General features: G+C 42.5%; 3 protein-coding genes across 3 annotated transcripts; 1 reads left to right on the forward strand and 2 right to left on the reverse strand.

Moving 5' to 3' along the window:
- Positions 1 to 538: 538 nt before the first annotated feature.
- On the reverse strand, positions 539 to 7,937 carry scdb (stearoyl-CoA desaturase b). The gene is made up of 6 exons (XM_076743842.1): positions 7,870 to 7,937; positions 6,339 to 6,588; positions 5,359 to 5,489; positions 4,478 to 4,683; positions 3,576 to 3,808; positions 539 to 2,303 (listed from the first exon to the last, which is right to left on the reverse strand). The coding sequence occupies exons 2-6, from the start codon at positions 6,571 to 6,573 to the stop codon at positions 2,104 to 2,106; spliced, it is 1,005 nt and encodes a 334-aa protein (XP_076599957.1). The 5' UTR covers positions 6,574 to 6,588; positions 7,870 to 7,937; the 3' UTR covers positions 539 to 2,103.
- Positions 7,938 to 9,301: 1,364 nt separating this feature from the next.
- trmt2b (tRNA methyltransferase 2B) lies at positions 9,302 to 12,215 on the reverse strand. The gene is made up of 2 exons (XM_076743312.1): positions 11,222 to 12,215; positions 9,302 to 10,729 (listed from the first exon to the last, which is right to left on the reverse strand). Exons 1-2 carry the CDS (start codon positions 12,071 to 12,073, stop codon positions 10,106 to 10,108), a joined length of 1,476 nt encoding a protein of 491 aa, XP_076599427.1. The 5' UTR covers positions 12,074 to 12,215; the 3' UTR covers positions 9,302 to 10,105.
- A 90-nt stretch (positions 12,216 to 12,305) lies between these two features.
- Positions 12,306 to 16,802, forward strand: dnajb12a (DnaJ heat shock protein family (Hsp40) member B12a). Its single transcript, XM_076743841.1, has 9 exons — positions 12,306 to 12,462; positions 12,817 to 12,994; positions 13,434 to 13,579; positions 13,675 to 13,845; positions 14,526 to 14,605; positions 14,701 to 14,810; positions 14,903 to 15,075; positions 15,368 to 15,510; positions 16,211 to 16,802. Exons 1-8 carry the CDS (start codon positions 12,330 to 12,332, stop codon positions 15,487 to 15,489), a joined length of 1,113 nt encoding a protein of 370 aa, XP_076599956.1. The 5' UTR covers positions 12,306 to 12,329; the 3' UTR covers positions 15,490 to 15,510; positions 16,211 to 16,802.
- Positions 16,803 to 17,233: the final 431 nt, after the last annotated feature.

Consider the following 17,233-nt stretch of genomic DNA (forward strand, 5'->3'; position numbering starts at 1 on the left):
GAGGGCAGCTGAGCTTCTGCGGTTCGATCATGTCAGCAGCGAGATGGAGATAAAAGCAGTCATTGTTAACGCCTGTTGGAACAACTCACGGGATCAGTATGTGACAGCATGTTGTGCACATGGACTTTATTCAAAGCCATGCACCCGTCAGTAAAGATCCCAAGATTTCCAAACATATGTCTGCGCGTATGCATGCTGCAGTATGGGGGGTGTGTATTAAATAATGCACAATGAAAACAGCTCAATTTACATTTAAGATCATGAGATTTTTGGTTTCTGTGTGCAGTTACAACCCATATTTTCCATTTAATAACTAAGCACCAAGTTTATTTGTGACACTTATTTTATTCTTTATACATTTTATAAAACACTTTGTTACCTCTGAATTGCTCTTTATAGTTGTTAATTTAATAAGTAATAATCAGTAGAAGTTACTATTGTAGTATCTCTAAGCCACTGATCAAGAAAGTAGCAGAAGTAGTATCATCTATACGAATACGGAGTATTACAGAATTCCAACAAAAACAGCAAAACATACTTTGTCACAAGTAGAAAATTTGGTTTATTTATGGTACATACAGTGGGCAAAAACATTCTTTGAAAAAATGTGCCGTTCTTTAAGGCATTCAAACTTCAAGAAGTTAACACTGTAGAAAATTGTTGCTCCGTAAAATAGGAAGTGTGACAAATACAACAGTATCATTGATGAAATTGTAACAAGTTTGGATCTTGTTTTAGAGCAAAGTATTTGTTTGGTTCCACACGTGTTAAATCATAGTAACTCATCATTGCTGTTGGTTTATCTTTTTTTTTTTTTGTTTTTTTTTTCCAGGATTTCTTGAATGGTCCCACTTTGTCTATTATAAATAACCAATTTCAGGATTTTGATTTGTGTTCTTTTCAAATAGACAGACACAACACAGCCATGATCAGACAGAAGATTTAAGCCCTAATTTAGTTCCATAACTTGCACTTTTTTTTTTTTTCTTTTAATTTTTCAAACAGGTGTGCAACCCTCATAAGGCATTTAGGCAAGAGTCCTGACACGTTTCAATGTCACACAGCACAAAAAAAAAAGGTAAATGCACCTCCTACACATGCCTCGTTGGCCTTATCTGAGGGACAGAGAGACCTTAAATATCCGAGTGTGTTTGAAATGAATACAAAAATAAATGCAAACAATTCTCTCTTTTCAGATTAAGAGTGAGAATTCTGGTTCAGCGTTTGAGTCCAGAGGCGTCCACATGAGAAGGCTTAATGATGAAGCCTGAGGCCGCTTCACTGCTCAACCACAGGTAGACCCTGCGTTAATCCAGAGAACTCGACCCTCATTAGGAGCCCCGTGGACAATGGGTGTGAAAGTATCCCAAATTATAACACTCTGAGCCGTATTCACCCAGGAGTTACTCTGATATGATAAATGGGGATAGTCAAGACAAGCGTTGACTGTCTTGGTGTTGGTGCATCACGGCAGCTTACGATTTAGTAAGACTACAAGCTCACCAAAAATAAAGAAATGCCTTAGCTTGAAATAGACAAACAAATATCAAGATGAAACTCCACTCCTTGCAGAATGAAACTTAAAGTTAGAGTGAACGGCCTTCATCCAGGCCTGCCGAGAAACCTCACTGTTAAGGGTTTCAATAAAGCTTTCAAAAGTGCCAAAGACTATCAATAAATAGCACATTAACAAAAAAAGACATACAGTAAATTATTCTGTAATTGCTGCTTTTACACACCGCTCACACAGACTTGTTTGGTTGTTCTACGGCTGCCAACGGAGACTGAAATCCCAATTAGCCTTTTTCATTCTCGTCGTGCCTGTTTTTATATTATAGTGAAAAAGCTGTGCTTGCACATGTAGCCAAGTTGCTGGCTGTGGCTAATAGTCAGTGAGGACACTTCAAAACTTAAGTGACCCACACAATTTATGGAAAGGTCTACTACTCTTTAAAGCCAATATTAGTCTCCGGAAGAGGTTTAACTTATAATCAGAAGCATGGTAATCACCCCCCCATCACTAAAATGCTGCTATACCTGTTGCTACGTTCTGTCTTGGTTTGACACGTCGGTATCAATTGCAGAGTGTGTAGCGAGTGCGGCTCAGCCACTTTTGTAGCTGCCGTCGCCCGTTCGCTGTATGCGAGCAATGATCGTTTCCTTCAGCACCGTCTTGCGGTCCTTGGCCAAACCCAGGAAGCACATGGCGTCGATAAAGGCGGTGGTGAAATTGAGCTTGTAGCCGAACTCGCTGGTGGAGTAGTCGAAGGGGAATGTGTGATGGTAGTTGTGGAAGCCTTCCCCTGAAAACCAAAGAATAAAAAGGTGTTTTGATGGATGTCAACAAGTGCACAGACATAACTTCAGTGACGATGTGCGGCTACAGTAGAATAGCATACTTTATGATGAACTTTACACTCATTTGATCACATCACAAGACTGTGGCTGACAAACAACCATGGGAGGCATGTGACCGAAAATACCAAAATCAGATGTGTTCAATTAGTCTCCCATCACTATGAAAGTGCTGGCTTGTCATGGCCAAGCCGTGCCCACAGCTTTAGGACACAGGATGACTAACAATCCCATGGAGCACTGCAGCAGAAAACATCCTGAAGACGTCAGAGGCTGAGCCCTGCTGAACTTGGACACATTTAGACCTTCCTTCCTTTCAGGATTTTTTCATTCATGCCGCAACTTCTGTTCCAGATTGCAATCACAGAGCATATTTACACCTCTGGTGACCAGCAGTAAACAGTCCATGAGACCATTTTCACAAATTCAGAAAAATTCAAATGTGACCGTAAGTGTAAAAAATTACATGCAGAGCACTACAGTGTTTTACAGCTTATGGAAAAAACTGCTGTAACTAATCAAAGTGACAGTAGGTGAGACTTAAAAAGGAAGGTGTGAAACGGTCTTGGAGACATAACTGTTTCCTACACATTTTTTCCATTTGGTGTCACAGATGCTGGAGAGCATTCACTTAGATGAAGTGCAACAACAAAGCAATGTTGCTTGCAAGCTCGGTGGATAAAACATGTCTGACAATGGTCGTTCTCGCAAGGCTGCAGTTGAAAGCAAAGAAAAGAAACGTCCTTGTGCAATAAGGAGTTTGCGTGTGAACTTAGTGCCATTTGCAGCCAACAATGCCCTGCGCTGTTTGCCGCATCATAACCTCGTGGTCTCAGCCACCACGAATAAAGTCTTGACTCATGGGAAACAATGATACTGAAAATAACATGAGCGTCTAAACGAATAAATACACAACTAGAAAGCTGACCAGCTCTAACTTTCAAAGCTAAAACTGGCACAGGCGGGACAAAGTAAACATCATCCACTGGATTAGCACGCTGTCCCACTACAAATGCCAGACTGAATCAGCTTTCAGAGAGCCTCCACTGTGGTTGACTTGACAAGACAAGCTTTCAACAAGTGATGAAAAGATCATTCAAATGTCCCTCAGGCACACAAAGACACTAAACTCCACAAAAATGTGGCACAATGCAGTGACTACATAGCTGCATGTCAGTATTATTTTACTGTCGTCAGTAATGAACAAGCTGTCTCCTTACCTATGGCACTGAAAGCAACCAGTGGGTTTTCCCTCGGGTTGATGGTCTTGTCATAAGGCCTGTTGCCCCATATGTGTGCAGCGCTGTTCACCAGCCATGTGGCATTGAGAATCACAGTGTATCTCAAGAGTCCGGGGATGAAGTATCCCACTGCCAAGGATTCACCCCAGAAGTACCAGGGCACCAACGTGGGCATGAGGAAGCAAAGGATCACCACAGAGAGCTTGTAGTGCCTGAAATGAAAGAACAAACTGCATCTCACACAGAGCCGGTCTCACGCGAACAGAATTAAATAAAACAGATTTGTTCTAGTGGATTCACCATAATCACACCTCCAGCTGTTTATAATGTCTTAATATACTTACAGCTGCAATATGTATTTTATACTTATACCTGCACTGCCTACTGTACATGCACTGCATATACAATATCTAGCGATGTAATTTTACATTGTTATGAGGGCAATTCTAAATATTAACATGATTATCTCGGGACATTTTACACAGTAGTTCAATGTACAGTTGATGGGGGCTTCTGATTGGGTGGCTCTGGCCAATGTTAATCCCCTTTGCGTGAGAGCACAAGTGAAAATCTGGGACTGCATCCAGAAGAGTAGAAATGTTGATGAATGACCAGTCAGTTGATATTATGGAGGCACACTGATTTTGGGTTAAAAGTATCCCTTATCAGCAGAGCTGTCCCTAAGCGTTATCAAGGTCTTTATAACCCCGGACTGCTTGGGCCAGAAGGAAATGACTTTTAATGATGATTACATGTGGACTCTCGTTGTGGCTGACAAGGATCTGTTCCGTCTGCATCTCTGAGCTCCTTTCAGAGAGACACATTTGGCAAGAACATCAGCAGTAAACCCCCAAAACAAACTCTGGGTAATGTTTGCTCACCGTCTCTGGAACATAACCACTTTATCTGCCTTCAGGTCTGACAGTTCCAGTTTTTTGCCCTTTTCAATGACATCAGGATGTTTGCGGACCAGCAGCCAGCCAACGTGGGCGAAGAAGAACCCCCGCGTGGCATTGTGGGGGTCTGCGTCCGTCTCGGAGTACTTGTGGTGAACACGGTGGTCCCTCGCCCATTCATATATGTCATTCTGCTCTCAGGGAGACAGGCAGCGATGGAGAAGATTACATAAGGCACCCATAGATATGAGATCATCAGATTAAGGTCAGGGATCATGTGGTAACAAAACAATAAATGCATATCACTCAGATTACATAATTTTACTTAATGCACCATCATTTGAAAATCATACCATTGCCACTTTATTTTGGCTGGTAAATGCAGGAACAAGCACATGTGACGAATATTCCCTATGATCCCGTCCAGGCAGGTTTTTAAGATATATAAAGACTGCTTCGAATAATATTTTGTGTCTAATCTTAAATTGCCTATTTGAAAATTATTGAAACCTTTTTCCTCATTGGAGAATGTGGGATCTATAAAAATGCAAATATTATTCATTTCACAAGTTTAACTGCTGGACACAAGATGTCTCGAACAACAAAGTGTGTTCTCTGTTTGAGCACTGGAGGCTTCAAGCTTCATCACACTTTTGTAAGGTGCATATTGGACCAGGATTGGCTTCAAAACCAAATGTGGTGTCACAAAAATCCTGCTCATTCATCCACGTGTTAAGATGTGCGTGAAGACAGCACACGCAGTGCATCGTTCTGCAAAGCGAAGCTCCAACATCACAGGCGAGCACATTTTTGAGAGGGAGTCGCCACAGAATCGACGGGAATATTTCCACGTTTCTCTGATTTACCTGAAAGGCCATGGAGTTGGCGAGGGCGAGGAAGACTCGCAGGGGAAAAGACGCCTTGTACGATCTGTGGCTCCATAATCTGTGCGCACCAGCAGTCACACCGAGAGCACTGATGAGGTAGCACACTGCAGCTGGAAGAAGGAGGTGGAAAGGACAGATGTCTTAGGGGAAACTGTCACCACTACACTGAGATTAATTTTACACCCATGAGAGCAGAGTTCACTGGCACACCATGTTCTTTCCATTACAGCCAGGCCTCTTTGTTCAGAGAAAAGTCATCTATGCAGGGAGATGGGCTGGCGGGAGCACACAGGTCTGCCCTCACACTTTTGTTGTTCTAAAACTGCTGAATGTGTTTCTATGTGAAGCCTAGACAAGACTACCCAGGATTTGAGAACCGGGGGCTTCTGACTGGCAAAGAGCATTCTGTTGTGGTGCCACACAGCTCACAATGGGATGACTATGGGAATGGTGATTGTGCTTTGTCTTGCCCGGTGAAATAATATGCAGCTCAGCATTGCAAAGAGAGGGGAAAATTATGCAGTGCCAGAGTGGAAACAAAGTTGAGACTGTTCAGGAATTCGAGTCATGCCTCAATAGTCTACATACTGTATATAGGGTACAAATCATAATTATTCGACTAACACTTTGGCTAGCATCACTGAAATTCAAATACTTCTAATTCAGGACACGCTACAGAGTCCAACAAGACCAATTAGTTTACAATCAGCCACAGGTTTGAGCAGTTAAAGACGGGTGTGGAGGCCTACATGCATGGATGTGTATAATGAAAATTTACAAGGCCAGAGTGACTCATTCTCCATTATTCCCATGGGCATGACCCCTCAGGCAGTATGCACTGTAGTTAGCAATGATCACACAACATCAGCACATTCTGTGCTCTGATTGTGTCCTACAGGAAGGAAAAACCAACAAACGGTGCAAAGCTAATCCTGCTATAGTGTTTACTAAATACTTACTCCATGCAAGAGTTAATACCGAGGCGGAGGGAATGAGAACCAGTCCATAAAGCCCTGCGATATGTAGGAGGGTCATCAATATGATATTTCTCCACACCAGCTTCGTCGGAGGTTTGGGACCCTCTTTCTCTTTATACGTGTCGTCAAAAACATCCTCCACCGTCGATGTGTCTGCCATGGCACCTCCGTTCTGCTGCTTGCCAGCGTGATGATTCCGGGTTTCCGTTTCGGTCATTTTGCTGAAGTGGTTCTGTAACAGCAGTGCGCAGCAGGGGGAAAAAAAAGAAAGAGATGTTGCTCAGTGAAATGCGTACAGCGAGATGCAGGAAGAGAGAGGAAAGTACGGCGGCTGGCTGTGTACATGCAGCAGTCTGCGGTTCACTCTCCAGCGGCGCGCGGATAGCGAAGTGCCTCAAAGCATGCGTCTCTTATAGTCTGGGAGTTATGTCACTGATGGGTTTTGGCATGCCGCTGTCGTTTTACTGGTTTACGACAGTTATCTGTCTTATCTCGTGGCACTCATACTGGCATACCCCAGCACTGGTTGTGAAACACCGCTTGTCACACGTGTTTGACTAAGAGATACCACTTTTCACCAGCGCTCCGACTGTCTGTCCCTCTTATCGCTGGCATATACAGACTCTTCACGGTATGCCACTTCGTCAGTGTCGCTACTGTTTGATTTGATTGTGGGACACGAAAGCTGCAACTTATTCTTGTTTCAATAGCACAAACTAGGGACTTATGGCACTTTCCATCCGTCATGTGACATCAAAGCGGTAACGTCCCTGTTGTTCCACCGGCAGATGCCACTGTGTGCCAACATGTAGCAGCTAGGCTAATGCCAGTTGAGGATTATTGTCACTTTCAGTTAATCTTTTATTTCCTCGATTGATTTACTAGTTGATTGGTCTATAAAATGTCCGAAGATGTTGAACAACATCCAAGAACTTTGTCCCACAACTCAGACAGTGATTTTAGTGTCAGAAGTGAAGAAACCATACAAATATTCATATTTAATACGCTGCAATGACAGAATTTGGACTTTTGCTCAAAAAAGTACTCAAACTAATTATCGAAATAGTTGCACATTATTTTAATAGCAGACAATTAATCGATTATTTGTTGCAGCTCAAGCCACCATTACACTGGAAGATAGATAACCACTTTTGTACTTTTGCAAGCTGTCACTGATTCAATACATTTTATGCTAAACTAGGCTAAGCTAGCTGAATGGTGAGCCTTCTAGACAGTGAGACCATTAATTCCAATGGGCATGATGAGTCATTTCTTACTCAATTTGATAAAGTTCTAATAAATAAATTCGTGTAATAAGTTGCATAAGTCAGGAACAGCAGTGGAAATGCCATGCAGGTATAGCTAGCTAACTTTATGTCTCCTATGTCTGTGGTCATCTACAGCATCAACATACCACCAGTCAGATACCACTTTCTATTTGCATGACATCGGCGTCTCTGTAAAAAAAAAAAAAATGTCCATTCAAATTTGTTTGATTTAAATAACTGCTTACCCAAGTTTAGCACCCTCACTTTCTGCTCTCCAGCCGCTCTTCACTGCACACGAGAAGGCAAAGCTGCACGGGCTCCGGACGCACGTGAGGCACAGGTGAAGCGGAGAAATAAAGACGCGGAAGGTAACGCGGGTCCTCGGTTTAAATGAGGGCGGTATCCTCTTATTGCCTGTTCCGAGGTCGTTTTAAACCAATTGGTGGATGGGGAAATTAATCCCATTGGCTCTTTGCTCAACACCCTCCGTTTCCCCCCCTCGTCTTATCATATCTGTAATCAATCATCTGATGAAATGTGGCAGGAGGTTGTAAACACAGGTCAGCTCATCTGATACCATGATGTCATACAGTTGTGACTGTCGCCGTGTCAAATGGAGCAATCAAAGTTGCAATTATGATTATGACTTAAGATTGCGCCCTTTACCCCTCACTGACATGTCACTGTTTTCCGGGCCAACCGGAACCGTTCCGTGGCACTTTTATTGGTTTTGCAAGATTCATTTGAAATTTCAAAAACAAGTCTCGTCGGATATGGATGTCAATTGTGGCCAAAATATCACAACTTTTAGTAATTGCAGTACATTTTTGCTGTAGAAAACATAAAAAAAAAACTCAGAAAATGAGACAAATAAGTGGGAGTTTGTGTGAAACTTTGCAGGTGTGATTATATTATATGACAGACTTTTCAAACTGCTTTTGGTAAATAAATACAGTGTATTGTGAACAATACTTTTCTCCCCCATTGTTTTTCACATTTTGGTTTATGTTTGCAAGAAAGGAGTAAAAAAAAAAAAAAAAAAAAAAAAAAAGAGAGAGAGAGAGAGAGAGAGACATGGACAACGAGCTCATTGTCAGCACCCTGGGAGTGTTGTGGGGGTAAAAAAGTTCATTTCCCAGTCTTTTTAACGCTGGTAACCCTTGATTTTGTCCACAAATACCATCATCCCATTACCTCACTCAAGAGATAAAGGAACATCCGATCAGCCAAGGTCGCATTGTCGCAATGTATGAGCTCATGTCAACTGTGCAAAACTCTCAAGAACAGAACTTGATCACATGCAGTGGACAATCATTGCGTTATGACCTTTAACCTTCTCAGACCCAAACTCTTGCTTGCATGGCATGCATTTTTTATTTCTAAGATAAGATAAGATAAGATAAGATAGACTTTATTTATCCCACAGTGGGGGAAATTCACATGTTACAGCAGCAACAAGACAGAGTGCAAGAAGTCAGAGGGCAAGAAGACATGTGGTTAAAGAACTGGAGTGCATGGGATGTTTCCTAGAAGGATGGCACCAGAGAAGTTGTAATGGCGCCATCTACTGCACAAATACGGAAACTACAGGCAGACCAGGACATGCACTGCTACTTGTAGCAAATGTGAGCTTGTGAGAGACAAACGGAACCAAAACAGAATCAAATCAACATTAGTCTCAACGATTTAAAAGTAGTATTTATTGTAGGGTTTTTGAATGAGACTCTATTATACTGTCCACCTTTTGTAGTAATCACAGTCTCGCTCAGACGAACATCCCACTGCAGGGTTTGAAGGCCCAGCACACACACATAAGTGTTTTCAATCATTCTTGTTAATTAGTGCTCTGTTTCGGGTATGAAGTGAGGTCACCCTACCAGAACTGAATAGGCTGCAACTAATGATTATTTTCATTCTCCAATAATCTGCAGATCATTTTTACAACTAATCGTTGAGTCTTTAAAATGTCAAATTGTAAAAAGAAAATGCTTATTACAACTTCCCAGAGCCCGAAGTGACATCTTCAGATTGCTTCTTCGGTCCAACCAATTGTTCAAATCCCAGAGAGTCTTCACTTACCATCATGAGTACAAAGAAAAGCAGCAAATTCTTAATTTAAGGACCTGGAATTATCAAAACAGTTGGCAAGTAATTTTCTCTCAATGGACTAATCGATAAATCAGCTGATCATTGCAGCCTGAAATATCTTTGAGTTTTGGACTGTGGGCTGGACCAAACAAGCTACTTCAAAATGTCACCTTTGGCTTAATTACTCATTGCAGTCCTGCCACACAGTGCTGAAAATAAATAAAAAAAACACGTGTGTGGGTCAACTATGAGGACAAGATTATTGTACAGTAGGTGGTTAGGAACATTATCTCACATACAGCACATCATACTCAACTCCGTAACAGCTTTGTCAAGTAACCAGAGCTATCGTATCCGAAGGGTTTCAGCCCGCCTCTGAACAAAACGTGCTTGCTACCGCTCAAAAAGCAGCACCAGTTCACAATGAGGAGTATGTGGGAACAAATCCACAGGCACAGCCAGAGTTGGAGAAAATGCATCTCCTATGAGTTTCTTCTGTGGGTCAGGTGCACAACAAAGCTCCCTGAAGTTCCTCATAGCTTCTCCATCCGGTTTACAGGAAACATAGACCAGCCTTCGGACGGCGGGTTGGTTTCGTAAAGCTCGGACAACTCTGTGGTGCAGGCCAGCTCGAGCAGGGTTTACCACAGTTGCTACAAGGCTTCCACCTGCGGAGCTCAGCTGAGACATAAGGCCAGGAAGCACCACTTCTGCCTTTCCAGGGATAAACTCACAGTTCAGTACATTACTAAGAGCTGCATTGTGTCTAGCATCCTCCACTGCCTGTTCTATGAGCTCTATACCAATAATTCTGTCCACTCTGGGAGATGCTGTGATACCGATGGCACCTGTCCCACAGCACACATCCAGGAGAGTGCCGTTTACTTTTGCTCCTCCCGGATGTTCCTCATGGTTTGGGACACACAGGTCTCTCACTGTGCTATACAGCACTTCAGCAGCTGCCTGGTTCACCTGGAAAAAGGCATCAGCAGAGATGCGGAACTTGAAGCCGAGCAGCTGTGGATGACAAAACAACACAGAGATGACAAACAGAATGTAAGCATACATGGATTTTGTGCTACCTGCTCATCTCCTGTCTCTTAGTGTCACTAATCTGCACCAGAGAGCCTGCATTACAAACAGCACGTGAAGTTCGACAGACATTAGATGAGGAGGGTCTAATGGAAGATATGACCACACTGCATCGTGGGAACTGTAGGATCCAGCGTTTCTGCAACTTGACCCACATAAGGAAATAAATTTCAGGATATCCTGGTCTGTACTGCATCAATTTAAACCATTCTTTTTTTAAAATTATTCCCTCCCAAGTCCCCAAACTCTATGGCCATCTAATACTGAATCAATGGTGTCCTCTGAATTTTTATTTCCATTTTTTTGGCTGTGGGTTAGCCAAATAGTAAGGCAGCTTGTGATGGGTATGTTGGGTATGTTGCCCTTGTTGCAATGTTTGCTGTATGCCTGTAATTTTGCCATGACGGTGAATGTTACCTCCTCGTATATGTGTGGCTGACCATGCAGGAGCTGGTAGGGGGACTCCTCATGAGTGCAGCGAGTTTTGGTGGACTCCTGGAAGAACAGTGAGTCCAGCTGACAGGCTGATCCAGGCCCCCGCGTGAAATAATCCACCAGGTCGGCCTTATGGACTGCCACCTCTTCTGGGGTGAGTGTCTGGGGGTGAAAGTACACTATAGCCATAGTGTGGCCCTCTGCGTTGGTCCTCACTGTCACCTCTCTCCAGTGACCGCCAGTGTGAAAGAGCAGGCAGGGCTCCAGGGAAGACTGGCGGATGAAGTCCTGGTAGCACCTGGCTACCAGTTTGTGCTTCTCCGGCACGTTGAGCAGTTGGTCTCCATTGATGCAGACAATGTTTTTCTTCCTGCCTGTGCCTATGAAAAATCCAACTGTTTTTGGATTTCCATCCACTCCTCTGTTGACAGAAAACGTAGACTTGTTGCGGTAGCCGTCCCTCACAGGTGATGGCAGAATAGGCAGGACAGGGAAGCTGAGTCTACTTGTGACAGGTGATGAGAACTGAGATTGTAAATCACCTGACAGATACCCGCAGAGCTGAGACAGAATCACTTCCTGATGCTTTTGCTTGAGCTCGAGTTGCTCATCATAACTGAGCCTCCACAGAGGGGTGACCACATCAGCCAGCCTTTCCCCCCAGGACAGATCATCAGTCCATGGAGGTTTCTTGTGGCGTTTCTTTGATTGTAGTTTCCTCTGGTCAGCTTGAATAGTATCATTTGTTGAAAACAACAGACAGGTTTGCCTCAAAGTACACACAATCTTGCGTTTGACAAACACTGACCTCCTCCATGTAGCTGCCAAAGACATTTTTACTTTCAGAGAAGTAGCTGTTATGGCCGAGGGTGCTGCGAGTGTCAGCCAGTATCACGAAGATGGAAATTATGTTAAATCAACTCCAGTGACTTTAAATATCAGTGTTTACAAGAGTATTTTCTGTCGGGTGTTCTTAAAGAGCACGCTGGTGGTTCAAGTAATCTGTAATGACGTATTAATTAAGAGACACATAGCGTCCAGCGTCATCTCTGTGCGTCGCGGGGCAAGTAAACATTTCCGCTGTATCGCGATGGACTCAAACAAGGACGAAGCAGAGCGGTGCATTAAAATAGCCCAAATTGCGATCAGCAACGATCAGCAGGACAAAGCTAGGAAGTTTCTGGAGAAAGCACAGCGCCTGTTTCCGACAGATCAGGCCAAAAGTACGTCGAATAAACGTCTGTTTCGATAGGGATTTTCTGTCAGTTGGTGGGCCGTCGCTGTGAAACCGAATTAGCTAACGTTAGCATAACTGTCTTAACGATACACCAGCTGCTCCGAACAGAAGCTGGTATTTGTAGTTTTTAAGTCCACCCACCCGCGATTTCCGTAATATATTTGGTGATTTAATGTCTTAAATAGGTGCTTGCTTATTCACAGTTACCATTCACATCCTTGACGTCCTTGCTAGCAGCTACAGTGCTAACAATTAGCTTGTTACGCTAGTGAATTAGCTTACTAATTCGGAAGCAGGCTCGGGGGGGATCCTTGAATAATATTCACGACTTTCTTTTCAGATTTACTGGAGTCGTTAGCGCGGAACGGGAAGCCTCCAGATGAGAATGGCGGTCCTGTGAACGGAGACGGACCTACTATGAGGCACCGGGGCCACGGAGAGGAGGCTGATGTGTCCGCACAGAGGGCCACAGACTCAACCAAATCATACACTGCAGAGCAACTGGAAGCTGTCAGAAAGTCAGTGAACGTGTGGATCTGTTCTTTTGTTTTATTAATAACGTCATTTCGTAATACTACAAACGACACAGTAGCGCTGACTAAATGAAGAGGCACATGTTTTAAACAGTACCCTGATATTAGTTAGTAGTAAGACGGCATTTTACTTACATTCTGTAGCATATTCAGCCTATCGTCTGGTGGGGGCTGTGGTCTATGAGAACATACCTCTACTGTCAGTATGTGATCATGCACTGATCATGTCACGAAGTTTTAGTGAGAAATATCGTTTGTAATGTGATGCTATGGAAGGATAGGATATTTCAGACAATAAGTACTTTGATATACTACATATGATTTATGTTGAAGCTATTTAAACAACAAGAAAACTGCATTCTCAGAAATACTATGAAAGTAAAAGTTAAATAATAATTTCAGTTCTTGTCTATATTCTTTCCAGGATTAAGAGCTGCAAAGATTATTACCAAATTCTGGGAGTTGAAAAGACAGCCCCTGAGGAGGATCTTAAAAAGGCTTACAGAAAGCTGGCTCTGAAATTTCACCCAGATAAAAATCACGCGCCTGGAGCCACAGAGGCATTTAAAGGTAAATTAAAAGTAATTTCCAGTGCTGCTCTGTGGAGGACATGTAAATGTTTGCTTACTAAGTGCAAATTTGTGTGGGTTTTTTTGTGTTTTCAGCTATCGGTAATGCCTACGCCGTGCTGAGTAACGCTGAGAAACGAAGGCAGTATGATCAGTATGGAGAGGAGAGATCACACCCAACAAGACACCGACAACATCGTGACTTTGAAGCAGACATCTCACCTGAGGACCTCTTCAACATGTTCTTTGGTGGAGGCTTCCCATCAAGTACGTAGAGATTGGATTAATATAAGGTCAGGCAGGGTGTTGCTGTACGTTTGTGTGGTGCCATATTTTGTTTTTCATGTTTGGAGTAACATGCTTATATGCTTATATGAAACTGAAAATGTCCCAGAGCAGTTTTTAGGTTACTGTTTGGAAAGCAGACAGCCAATCAGATACATGAAGAGCTGATATGGTATGAAAGAAAACGTATCATTGGCTTAATCATAATTTTTTAAGTCTGTCTTCATGTAATTAAACAGGACTGTTTTAAAAACTGTTCCTAACACACCAAGCCAACAGTTGGCTGGCAGTCAATGGCCGTGTGTTACCGTCCCCTTTTTCGCACTGGGTCTTGCAAGATGGGAAATAAAATCACTGAGTAGTATTAGTCAAAGAAAATTAAACATAGAGCATAATAGTTATCTTACATCCATTGCACTGCTGAGTAAACAGGTCTAAATCAAAGGAAATATCCTGAAAATGGTCATTCTAACTAAATAATATGGTTTACTTGACCGGTCTTGCTGAGAATGTAACTCTGCCTGCAAGCTCAGTTCTGTCTGGTTGAATATGTGATAGTCTGTGCTGTAATGGAGGCCTTGATTTCACATGGCTAAGAGTCGCAGCACGACTCAATGCCACATTATTTTTTCGTAATCTTTATTTTCTTCAATTCTTTCTAGGTAACGTACACGTTTACAGAAATGGAAGAATGCACTTTGCACATCATAATAGGCAAGAAAGACGAGAACAGCAGAGAGATGTAAGTCCTGTCCTTAACACTTTAATTACTCTTGAGTTTTCTACTAGCTGATGTGCTGTTTAATCTGCAATCAAATATATTTCCTGTCTTCTCAGGGAGGTCTGGCCCTGTTTGTCCAGCTGATGCCCATCTTAATCCTCATCATTGTTTCCGCTCTCAGCCAGATGATGGTCACCCAGCCTCCGTACAGCCTTAGCTACCGCCCGTAAGTGGTCACTCGGAGAGCTTTCCAAGGTTGTGTGAAAATGTCTCAATATCCGTCTCACTCTCAGTTATTACATCTTCTCTATACGTCAGGTCAGCTGGACATATTCACAAAAGGCATACATCAAACCTGAAGGTGCCTTTCTATGTGGGAGACCGTTTCAATGAAGAATTTTCTGGGAATAACCTGAAGAATGTGGAGAGAAGTGTAGAGGAAGACTATATCTCCAACCTCAGAAACAACTGCTGGAAGGAGAAGCAGCAGAGTAAGTTTAACTGCACCAAACAGTTCTTGTTTTCTCAATCAGTCAGTGAAAAAATGTCAGAATTTTACAAAGCCCAAGTTTACTTATTTAAACAGCTTTTTTTGTCCGACCAACAGTTCAAGACCCAAAAAGATATTTAGTTTGCCATCATAAAAGACTAATAAAATCAGACTGACTCATTATTCCAGCTGTAGTTTACACTGCAGCAACAACTGGCTGTCTTTGATTTCATATTCATAGAGTAGTTGATAGAGACCCAGCGTACTGACAAATTGTGCTCTTGTACTTTCAGAGGAAGGCTTACTGTATCGTGCTCGTTACTTTGGGGATTCTGAGTTGTACCAAAGGGCACAAAGAATGGGGACTCCAAGCTGTTCCAGACTATCTGAGATTCAGGTTATATTGGATGGCTAGAAACCACTTGCACACATTCGGGTAAGTTGCCACAAATCTCACATTGCAGTATGATCGCTGCTGTATACAGTTAATCAGCGGCAAAGACTCCTGTGTTTTGCATGTTTTATCCCTCTATCTACAGACCACACACACCCACTCTTCATGACAGTTAACAGTTTTCCAAAGCACACCACGTTTTTGGATGGATTCCCCACCTACCAGACTGCTGTCCCCATTCATTAGAGTTAAAACCCTCGCCTCCAATATGTTATCTGTTACAGCAAGCATTTAGTCAGCTGTAACTTGTTGACGCATGTTAAGTTGCAAGTAGGGACTGACATCTGATATTAAAGAGTCAGCTGCGTTGTCTCAGATGTCAGGGTTTCCCACAAGCATTTTACTGCACCGTCAAGAAAAGCTTTTAGAGCACGTCCTGTCACAGCTGCATTAGCATGTGGTGACCAATAAGAAGGCAGCAATAAAGGTAACTGACAGAGCTTACAGGGGTCTGGCCTCTGTAATACTAGAAACAAATCAAAACTTACGGGAGCCTGGAAGTTAGGAAATACATTTTAAAAGCACTTATGTGGCTAAAATGTGCAAAATTGTCAGTGTGATCTTTTTTTTTTTCTTACGTGGTGTTTTTTGGCTGTCTGTTTATGTGTAGGAATCCAATAAAAGCTCATCCTGCGTAGAGTGAAGGCTGCATAACTATCTATGATTCTTTTGTTCTCCTTAGGTTCGTCGGTACTTGAATCAAATTAGAAGAAATCGGTCAGAGCCCACTCTAATCGGAGCATAATTCTGCAGCAAACCAAGAGAATCAAAAATGCCTTACGTGCAGTGGGCAGCAGACCTCATCAGGGAACCTCTCTGCAACTCGGTGTAGATTGACTTCCTGTAGAACTGTGAGAAGCTTTGAGTCGAGTGGTGACATTTTCTTCCTCTAGTGTCTTCAGGACGGTGAGAGTCCGCTTGTCGTCACGGCGGAAAGTAAGAGCATAGTTGTCTATTTGAACGGTAAACGAAGCTGCTAAGATAAGCTTTCTCTGTCCCGGTCTTTTTGTTTTCTTTTTTAACATTTTGAGAAACCTCATGGCCTTCTCATAGACAGATGTCTGAGCCACCCACAAGGAAAGTGTGTAATTTTTATAGTTCCTACCAATGTAAATATTCATTTTACTTTTAACAGTGCAGGGTTTATTGGAGTTAATATCATTTACTATAATGTTATTATGTGGATTTGCTTGTAGCCTGTTGGATCATAACTATTGAAAATTGTTGCACAAATAAAAGTAAACCATATTTATTAAATTAACATGCTAAAATTATATGAAGGTTTCTTTGAATTAAATTTGTCCAATGGTTGCCTGGTGGGTATTTTCTCTTAACAAGATCAAGCCAACATCCTTGTTAGTCACTCTCTGAGCTGTCTTTGCTAAATGCTAACATCAGCATGCTAAATATGCTCACTATAACAATGCTAGCATGCTGACACTAAGCAGGTATCACGTTTACCATAAGGTCGCCGTGCCAAGTTTAGGGAGTTAGCATTATAATATTTGCTAATAACCACTAAACTCAATTTCATGATAATCCATCCAATAGTTGCTGAAACACTTCACTGAAAACCACAAATGTGAACCTGTTGTCACTGGCATTCATCATCTCCTCCTTATATTTTTCAAGATTTATGTTATATTTCTGGACCAACTCGTAGTCGTTGCCACACTGCTAGCATGGTTCCAAACACATTCACACT

The sequence above is a fragment of the Chaetodon auriga genome, chromosome 11, assembly GCF_051107435.1.
Source record: "Chaetodon auriga isolate fChaAug3 chromosome 11, fChaAug3.hap1, whole genome shotgun sequence".
Classification (NCBI taxonomy): Eukaryota; Metazoa; Chordata; class Actinopteri; order Chaetodontiformes; family Chaetodontidae; genus Chaetodon; species Chaetodon auriga.

Coding starts and splice junctions, on each gene's coding strand:
- scdb (XM_076743842.1), bottom strand. CDS start 6,573: ATGACCGAAACGGAAACCCGGAATCATCACGCTGGCAAGCAGCAGAAC. Junction 4,684..5,358: donor CCAACTCCATGGCCTTTCAG/GTAAATCAGAGA, acceptor CCCTGAGAGCAG/AATGACATATATGAATGGGC. Junction 3,809..4,477: donor GTGGTTATGTTCCAGAGACG/GTGAGCAAACAT, acceptor CTTTCATTTCAG/GCACTACAAGCTCTCTGTGG.
- dnajb12a (XM_076743841.1), top strand. CDS start 12,330: ATGGACTCAAACAAGGACGAAGCAGAGCGGTGCATTAAAATAGCCCAA. Junction 14,811..14,902: donor TACAGCCTTAGCTACCGCCC/GTAAGTGGTCAC, acceptor TCTATACGTCAG/GTCAGCTGGACATATTCACA. Junction 15,076..15,367: donor CTGGAAGGAGAAGCAGCAGA/GTAAGTTTAACT, acceptor TTGTACTTTCAG/AGGAAGGCTTACTGTATCGT.
- trmt2b (XM_076743312.1), bottom strand. CDS start 12,073: ATGTCTTTGGCAGCTACATGGAGGAGGTCAGTGTTTGTCAAACGCAAG. Junction 10,730..11,221: donor AGCCACACATATACGAGGAG/GTAACATTCACC, acceptor TGTCATCCACAG/CTGCTCGGCTTCAAGTTCCG.